The following is a 9906-nucleotide window of genomic DNA, read 5'->3' as shown; positions in this document are numbered from 1 at the left end:
AAAAAACTGTTCCTCATCCACACTTTATTCACTCATAAAATAGTTATTTTTTCTTTCAGGAAGTTCCATGAAGTTTTTCATCTTCTTTGCCAACTGCCGATCAAACCAGCAGACTGACATCAAGCTGTTGCACCACAGTCTTTTCTGTGCGAAAACAGTGCAGTGAGAGCTCCCTGATCTGGCACAATAACTTAAATAAAATCTAGAAGTGTGTTGCACTATTATTTTCAAAGATCAAGTAAGCTTTTACAACTCCTGACTGACCTCTGGCCTCTGACCTCTGCTAAAACTCTGGCCTGTGTCCTGGGTGAAAAAAATAGAAGGGAATAAATGAGTAAAGGAGATGTGAACCAAACCTATTTTTAAATGAATACTTTTCTTCCCCCATTTTTTTTTTTTGGTCAGTTTCTTTCATAATGTAGTCTTTGTTGTAACAGGGTTTTGCACGTCTGAGACATGTGTATCACTCCGCCTTGTATTTGGTCCACTATACTTATGTGCATTTAAAAGACGTCTGACTGTGACAGTCACAGAGCCTGCATTACAAAAGAAAGTAGACACAGTGTGACATTTAAATGCACTGCAACTTTAAAACTCTTCACAATGGCGATGTGCAATGGAATTGACTTCCATTAAAACAGCATAGATGTTCAGTAATCTGGTTTATTTATGGACTTGAGTGACACACTGGTAATTCTGAAAAGATATAGTTTGGTTTTTAAGATACAGTCGTTTGGTTTTACGTTTCATGTTTTTGTTCACGATTGTTTTTTTTTTTCTTAAGGTCCATAAATAAATCAGAACAAGACTTAAAAATCCTCTCTCTTTAGATAAAGTTAGGTTGAATTCACTCTGATCAATAAGTAATGCTTCGTGACCAGGGTCTATGTGTTTTTAGGTCTGTTGCTGCTCTCTGGTGGCCAAGGGAAGGAAAACACATATGTGCCTCCAAAACAAACAAAAAATGAAGCTTTTTAGAGAGCCAACCATTTCATTATGATTAATTATCATGGATGGAAAAAGCCCAGTACTCACAGTGCTCCTGGGGATCATACTGTTGCACATAAAATGGGTTTTTACTACTTCTTTTGGTCTTCATTTCTACATTTTTTACCTCCTGTTGTGAAGACTGCCCCACACATTTTCATCCATATTGTCTCCAGATGGAATCAGGGTCTCGTCATTTCTAATTTCGAGTCTGCTGGCTGCAAATTCAAGAACATAAAATCAGTGAAAACAAATTCTTCCTTGCTGGGTTTTGTCTTCTTAATTGTATGAAACAACTGCTTAGAAATAGATCGCAAACTTGCAAACATTCTGCGTTTAATGCAAGTACCGGCTGGTCAGAATTTACTGTGGTGGGGTTTTCTTCTCTTTGTGAGTCTTGTTTGTTTGACTGATAACTTCCCTTGAGTCTCATTTCCTGCTAACAACCACTGCTCTGCTTCATATCTTTGTTATCATGAGAGATAGCTCCGCCAAAGATCCCCTTACGTGAATTCTACCTCTGATGTGCTGTGTTTGTGTTTGTCAGCAGAAACTCATTTCAGTTTTACGATGGCCGCTATAACTTCAAGTCTGAGTTCTGACTTAACAGGCAGACCTCCGAGGGAATATTAATGACATTAAAATATACATATATAAAAAACTTCAAAGTTAATCATCTTCCAGGAGACAGTTTCACATTTCCCATGCCCACCAGAGGAGAGGACTTACTGGAGAGGTGGGAGGCCATGCGGGAGTGACGCATGGGTCTCTCCAGGCAGGGTGGGAAAGAAACTTGTGGGTATCCATTTAACCAGGCAGGTCAAGAGTCAGATGTCTGTGAGATTGTCCCCAAAATGTGCTATCAAGACTGGCCTAATTGTATGACGGATAAGCCAGACAGTTAAATAGCTGCACTAACCAGTATGTTCAAGTTAGCATACACTCATGTAGCTAAATGTAATGTTGCAGGATGTGTTCATAAAGTCAAATACTCAGAAAATTATGAGGAAGGGTTTTTTTCATCAGCTCAGTTTTTTTGGCGCAAAATCTATGTAAGTCAAGTAACAAAGCTGTGATGAAACTGGTACATAATTGTTGTGAGTGTCTTAGCTATAACAGTTTTACAAGGTGACAACGATGTGTTTATGACACGCCCTGCCATTGCGGCTTTTTTAACAGTTACACAAGCTGTAAAGGCAATATTCTCACCTAAACGTGTAAGCAGTACTTAAAAAAAAAAAAAAAGCATTACAAGTCCAGTATTCGCTCTTACTCAGCTCTGTTTTTGTTTTCTGCATCTGATAAATAATCAGTCAGTGTCTAAGTGCATCTGTCTGTCTGCTTTCTGGTGGTCTGGATGTGATGTGCAGGGTTTTTAGAGGTTTTTTGATGCAGAAAACAGCTGCCTGCTGTGGCTGAAACCAGTGAAAGTGAACTGTAACTCTAAAGCTGTGAAGGACCTCTAAACTGTTAATTAGAACTCAATGTATTTTTAATTATATAGTGCTTTTTTTACCTGTTGGTACCCGAAGTGCTTTACACACGTCTCACACATATCTACCCATTCGTTTGCAGACTTGTATCAAGCTCTTGTTCATGCAGCCGCCGCCGCAAAGTCGAGGGAAGCTTTTTCTGAGGGTGACATTTCCCTTATCATTTTAAACAAAGATATGATCATAGCTCCTTAAAAATAGATTTTAAAAAGTCAAAATATATGTTTGCTGCACACAAGTAAACACTCGCCACCGCTCACACATTATCAGTCAAGCTCGCTGCAGGACATCCCTGCCTCTATAATCGTTTTCTGAAAGCCCCGTCCACAGGGAGTATCTCAGCCGCTGACCCCTGACCTCCGCTATGGCTGTCTGAGCTTGTGTCTGACATGGGACCCCCACATATCTCCTGCTTTGACTGGGTGGTCGGTACAGTACTGACACGCCACCCTGTCCTGACAGGCCAGATACCGTGGGAATCCTCCCTGTGGTTGTTGCCAGTGAGAAACTAGCGCAGAACCACTGGGTGTTGAGCCCCGTCAGGTCTGAGCATAGCAGCAACTGAAACAGTACGAAAACACGTCCCCCTGCCAATCCCCCGTACTGAATAATACACTCAACATGGGCTCTGTTTCCTGCCAGTGATTTTTGTCTAAGACCTTGAACTAAACTTACCGTATTATCCTTAGCCCATTGTCTTTATGTGAAAAGCAGCACTTCATTGTGAAAGCCGCAGGAAAGTTCACATCAGGACAAATGTAGAGGTGTAAGAAATGTCTGCTTCACAGATAAGAAATTGATGGGTGTTGGAAAAGGACAAGACAAACTAAATATTACCATCAACTGTTCATATTACTTTTAGCTGTGTTTAATACAAACCAACAGAGTCAATCCTAACAGCTCACAGCATCTTCCAGTTCCTCTAAACCCTCTCACAGCCCTGGAGACAAGGTGTCCAGCTCTCCAACGTCAGCAATCTCTGGAGCTCTGCACCCCTGCTTTCTGTCTTCAGTGTTTTTTAAGAGGTCAAAGTTCAAATCTCTCGCTGGGACCGGTTTATCACTCAAGGGGTTGTGTGACCAGGGAAGAAGGGGAGGATGGAGGTTGGGGGGAGGGAAGCAGAGCTTGTTTCCAAGTGGTCACCACCAGAAGAGCTCCTAGCCAGAGCCAGTGGCCCTTGGGTGAGAGCACGGTGGAGAGGACATTGTATAAAAAGAGCCGAAGGACACGGCAGCTCTCACAGTTTTTCCAAACTCGGATTCGATACACGTGGATATTCACGAAAACCCGGAATAGTCTGCACCACTGACCTGCCACCAGAGAAGCCACCATGCCACTGCTAATGAATTACTGGATGTGCGTGGTTGCTCTAGCGCTGACGGTGACCACAGGCCACGCTCTGAGAAGGTAAAAACTATTTTCCTTTATCTAGACTTTGCTCAGTGAAACTGCAGCAGTAACTGGGTTTGCAGTAAAATTAGTAACACTAAACAACAAAATAAATAAGGACAGGAAAACAAACATGCTTTTTGGTTCATTATGAAAGCTAATGATTTCAGCATTGACTTAGCATGTGTTTCTGTTCATTTTTCTGGCTTGGGAATGAGAGAAAAGCAGCCTGCACTTTATTAAAGTCTCATTGTTAAACTGGGATGATGACCAGGCACGTATCAGACGTATAGCATGGAAGACACACTTCACAGACCTTTCTTCCGTCATCACGCCGTCTGTTCCTCTCGTCTGTTCTGTTTCCAGAATCGCCCTGAAGAAGATGCCGTCTATCAGAGAGACACTGCAGGAGATGGGGGTTTCTGCAGAGCAGGTGTTGACTGAGTTGACCCAGAAGAGTACAGACGACACCAACAACGGGACCGTTCCCACACCTCTAACCAACTATTTGGATGTGAGACACTTTTCCATATTTAAAAGACGATTTGTTTAACTTGAATGTGATTCATTGGGAAAGACTCTGGGAAAGACGTACAGGTTATAGGAATACTTCGGTATATTAAATTGGAAGCACCTGGTGATTTGCTGTTTCAGTTTGGCTGCGTAAAAAGACATTAGTCTTGAGGGTTAAAAGAGGCTTTCATGCAGTCATTTCTCTTGTGTTGAAACATCTTCTAGAGTGAAACAGCAAAATCAGTTGCATTTGAATAAAACCTTTTTATTCTTTGTGTGTGAGTCATACTCTCAAAGTCATATTTCATGGAGTCAAATTAGATTTGTGGACTATGGCTCACTGGAAAGGGTTTAAAACAACATCTGACATGTCTCATTGTTTATTCCCAACAGACTCAGTACTTTGGCGAAATCAGTGTCGGCTCTCCGGCTCAGATGTTCAACGTTGTGTTCGACACAGGCTCAGCCAACCTGTGGGTACCGTCCCAGAGCTGCTCACCTTTCTCCACCGCCTGCTGTAAGTAAAACGCGATGACAATGTATATTTTCACAACAGAAATGTATCACGTAACCATGTGAGAACAATGCGATAGTCATATGCTCGTGGTGACCACAACTTTGTTGTGATTTTCAGCTCGATGTGTAACTTGACTGACTCGCAGCATTACTCTTTTGTTTTCCTGCCTGTCACCAAACAGCTGGCAGACACAGTAGACCACTTTCATCATAGTATTTGAGGGCCAGAGAGTCGGCAGAGACCAAGAATGGAGCTAAAAGAAAGCATGTACTAAATCACCACAAAACAACTCCAAAAATAATAATAATAATAAATAAATAACATATGTGAATAAATAACAGTTTCCTCACAGGTTCACATTATTTTAAAAGAGAATAAATGTCTGAAATTCTGCTATTAGATTCTGCTGTTTTTTTACAGTTTGTTCATGGGCTTTTTTTAAGACTCAAATCCATTTTGAACTTTTAGTTACTCACAACAGGTATGACGCCTCCAAATCCCGGACCTACGTTGAAAATGGAACCGGATTTTCCATCCAATATGCATCTGGAAATGTCAGGGGATTTCTGAGCGAGGATGTGGTCGTGGTGAGTTCCAAGTCAGTGACCTTTAAACGCTCGACCTTAGTCTTCAGTGTCACTCTTTAAACTTTTGGCCTTGCTTTACTGCCGCAGGTCGGCGGTATTCCTGTGGTGCAAGTGTTTGCTGAAGCCACCTCTCTGTCCGCCATGCCCTTCATCTTCGCCAAGTTTGACGGGGTCCTGGGGATGGGTTACCCCAACGTGGCCATCGATGGCATCACTCCGGTGTTTGACCGCATCATGTCCCAGCATGTCCTCAGGGAAAAGGTGTTCTCTATCTACTACAGCAGGTGGGTGGAGGCGAATCAGCTCGCCTGCTCTGGCTTCAGTGCTGATTTGTGTGAAAACACCTACAAAAGAAAATGTGTAATTTAGATTCTTAAGATCAAAAATATAGATGACAGCAGTCATTAAAAAATAAAATCTCTTTAAAACGGTTACTGTTCGCTTAGATAGGTTAGTTTTTCTTTGTTTCTGGTCGACCTGAAGAAAAAAAAACACATTAGTGAGGAAAATCAAACATTAAAAAATATACAGAATTTGGATCTGGGTGACATAAGACCAGTGTTTCGTTAGGATACAGATCAAAAGTCTTTGAAATTTAATACGGTGAGTTGTAGCCAGAATAAACCACTTGAAAAAATATTTTCATGCTTTCCTTTCCTGTTTTCTTTTGAGAATTATGTATGAGAGGTCACAGAATCACACTTCAGGTGAAGGAAAATGCAATTCAGCAACAAATCAGAATCATCCTTTCACAGTTTCAGCAGCGAGAAGGAGAATAAACACAGCAGAAGTGGCTTTAGATGTGTTTTATTTTCTTCTCTGCAGGGACCCTAAACACTCCCCAGGAGGAGAGCTGGTCCTCGGGGGCACGGACCCCAACTACTACACCGGAAACTTTAATTATGTGGAGACCAAAGAGATGGGCAAATGGGAAGTCACAATGAAAGGGTAAGGTTTCTGCTTATATACAGTGTGTGTGGGTGTGTGTGCGTGTGTGTGTGCACTCACTCAGAAAAATGCATTTTCTTTTGTTTTCTACCTCTCCTTTCACACGTTCAGTGTCTCTGTGGGGACAGAGATGATGTTTTGTGCGGAGGGCTGCACAGCTGTGATCGACACAGGCTCCTCCTACATCACAGGCCCGGCCTCCTCTGTGTCTGAGCTGATGAGAACCATCGGAGCACAGCAGGATGAAAGTGGAGTAAGGTTTAACACACGCAACACTGTTTCCCACGAGCAAAGCATCCGCCTGTAAATACCCATTAACTGTCAACACCTATTACTTTGTGTTGTTCATCAGTACAAAGTCAACTGTGACACGGTGAAGACGTTGCCCAGTGTCACTTTCCACCTGGGTGGCCACGAGTACTCACTCACAGAGGAGGATTACATTTTATGGGTAAGAAGGATGCTGAACACTGAATCGTTTTGATATAAAAACTCCTGGCTAAATGCATTTATGCAGGTATTTCCATTTCATATTACCTTTAGATCCTTCTCTACTATATTTCGAATGGCAATGAGGTAACGTTTACCACACTAGACAGACAGATAGACAGACAGACAGATAGACAGATAGATAGATAGATAGATAGATAGGTATTTTATTTATCCTGAGGGAAATTCAGTGTCCAGTAGCTTCATCCCACACACACACAAAAAAGATATGGAATAATAATAAGTTATTGTAAATTAAAGGTCTTGAATACCAGCACACCATTAATCCTGTCTCGGGTAAAAGCTATGCATCCTGGGATTTACAGTACACAACCTCCCTATTTAAAAATAAAAATAAGAGAGATAAAGTCATAAGCTGTGGCACACTGATTTTACAAGACGATAACATCTTTACGCAAAATTAAGTTGAGAATATAAGTCATGAAGTTAAAAAAAAGGCAACACTGAAAGGGGACAGTATACATAAATAATAATTTTACTTGTGATAAATTCATTTTACTTACTTAAAGGGGAACTACAGTTTTTTACAACCTGGAACTTATTTCTGGCATGAAATACGATCGTTTACTCACCCACATAACTTTGGTGTAATTTGCAGTTGTTCTGGAGAGATTTAGATCTACATATATCCATATAGTGGGAGTGACTGGGGCACCGAAACGCAGCCTCTAAATAACACATGATCTGCCGTGAAACTCGTTCATTTCACCAATATTTTGTTATGGTACGCTAGTGCTAATTGCTGTTGAGTACGGAGTTACCTGTTATCATCATCCGGGTTCTGTAGATTGACCTACTAACCTCTGACCGGGTTGATGTCATCTTTGAGCGCTGCGCACACCCCGCGTGCACCCCACCCGATTTGTTTACCTGTAATTTGCTACGGCTAGTTTTTTGCAACATGGCTGATTATTTTTCCAATTCTGAGGTTGTGGAAGAACCATAGCAGTAGCAAATTACGGGTAAACAAGCTGACCGTCGCGTGTGCGTGCGGCGCTCAGAGATGACATTATTCAGGTCAGATAACAGGTAACTCAACGGGGAATAGCACTACCGTACGATAACAAAATATTGGTGAAATGAATTTCAGTTTTGCGGCAAATAATGTGTTATTTAGGGGCTGCGTTTCGGTGTCCCAGTCGCTCCCACTATATGTATATACGCAGATCTAATTATCTCCCGAATGACTACAAATTACACAAAAGTTATATGGGTGAGTAAACAATCGTGCTAGAAATAAGGTCCAGGTTGTAAAAAACAGTAATAATAACAGTAACAATTTTAATGGAGGACCTAAGAACTATTAGTTTAACATTCTGATGGTCCTAGATTTACATATTTGTTTTTTTCTCTATTATAGCAGCTTATGAAAATTATCAAATTGCTCTTTGTGGTTCCAGCAATCTCAGATCGAAGGGGATGTCTGCACCGTCACCTTCAGGGGCTTGGATGTGCCGCCCCCTGCAGGTCCCATCTGGATTCTGGGAGCCAACTTCATTGCCCGCTACTACACTGAGTTTGACCGTCAAAATAATCGGATAGGGTTTGCTACTGCGGTCTGACGGAAAGTTAATCACCAGCCACGTCGCTCTCTCTTTTTTTTTTCTCTCTCTCCTTTGCTGCTATCTCCCAATATTCCCATACCACATTTTAGTCCATTTCTCCCTTCAGTTAGAATCACTCACGATTAAAAGAAGAACCTTAAGCACAAAAGGGTGAAGGGGAATACGTATCAGTTGAGGACATTTCTTGCATTTCCGCTTTTCTGTCATATGATATTAGGCAGCAGTTGCACTGAACACTTTCTGAACATGTTTTTATTTATAAATTAGTTTCTGTGTGTGTGTGTGTGTGGCTCTGTTTATCACAGCAACAATGGAAACCCATGTCTGCACTGTTCTGACTTAACTAGAATAAAGTTGTTTACTGAGGTTTCAATTTGGTTCCGTCCTGTTTCCATTAATGACTGCATTGTTTCCTTCCAAGTCTGACGAATAATATTTGTGACTATGTGAGAGTCGACGCTGAGACTGAAACTGTGGCGGATTTAATCGGCCACACAAGACCAGCTTTTAGAGAGAAGAAAAAAAAAAAACTACGTCATTGTTCATTTTCTCACTGTGAACTAACTGTGTACATGTGCGTATAGGCGTCTCTGTTTTGGGGTAACAAGGTAAGACAACCGAATACACTTACCGAATGTGTGGAAGCCAAATGTGCTGCACAGTCTGATGGGAAAGCTTGTTTTCTTTAACTCAAGCTGTCTCTTACAGTAGGAGCTAGTGTCACGTAACTTACAGTTACAACACCAGTAGTTTTCCCCACAAAAATTCAAATTGTCTTGTGCAGCATGTGATACTTGCGAGGCTCATCAAAAAAAAAATTATACAAAACTCTTAACAGCAAACATGAGCCTTCGGTGCGATTTCAAGACTGACTCGACAAATTAGTCATTTCTGCTTACTTAGCATGCGGAGGACACATCAAGACAATAGGACAATAGGTGTGCACATTTATCAGATGCTCTTGTCAGATATTTTTGTTTCATTTTCTCTGCATTGGTCAGGAAGTCCTGTCACGCTGCTCCGAAAGTGACAGCGGGGGATGTCATGCTTCCTTGCTTTCATATCCATGAATTGTCCCCTCTGCATGTTTATCAGTCAACAGTGAGCAAAGAGGTGAGGGTGGATTTCTCTGTCCTGGAATTTGATCAACAGTTGAGCCGCTGCGAAAACATGTCTCTCAGTATGAGTCAACACAACTATTCAGGCTGGAAACTTGCCCTTACAACCACACACGCAAAACCCAAACAAACACAGACATTCCGTAACATATAAACGTATTCCTCAGAGTATTTCCCCTCTATAGCTTGAAGTGCATGCACACGATAGCTCTACAAGACCTCATTCTATCGTTGCAATGCTTGACGCTTTGCAGCAACAACTGGGCTTTATGGGGTTAA

The 9906-nt window shown here is 41.6% G+C and overlaps 1 protein-coding gene across 1 annotated transcript; it reads left to right on the top strand.

Annotated features, from left to right (window-relative positions):
* Positions 1-3680: 3680 nt before the first annotated feature.
* Positions 3681-8506, top strand: ren (renin; the record flags this gene model as incomplete). Its single annotated transcript, XM_084554236.1, has 9 exons — positions 3681-3887; positions 4236-4383; positions 4776-4899; positions 5368-5486; positions 5574-5770; positions 6312-6434; positions 6546-6687; positions 6787-6885; positions 8345-8506. Exons 1-9 carry the CDS (start codon positions 3811-3813, stop codon positions 8504-8506), a joined length of 1191 nt encoding a protein of 396 aa, XP_084410362.1. The 5' UTR covers positions 3681-3810.
* Positions 8507-9906: the final 1400 nt, after the last annotated feature.

Source organism: Chelon labrosus, assembly GCF_963514085.1.
Source record: "Chelon labrosus genome assembly, chromosome: 10".
Classification (NCBI taxonomy): domain Eukaryota; kingdom Metazoa; phylum Chordata; class Actinopteri; order Mugiliformes; family Mugilidae; genus Chelon; species Chelon labrosus.
This window is presented reverse-complemented; position numbering and strand designations above follow the sequence as displayed.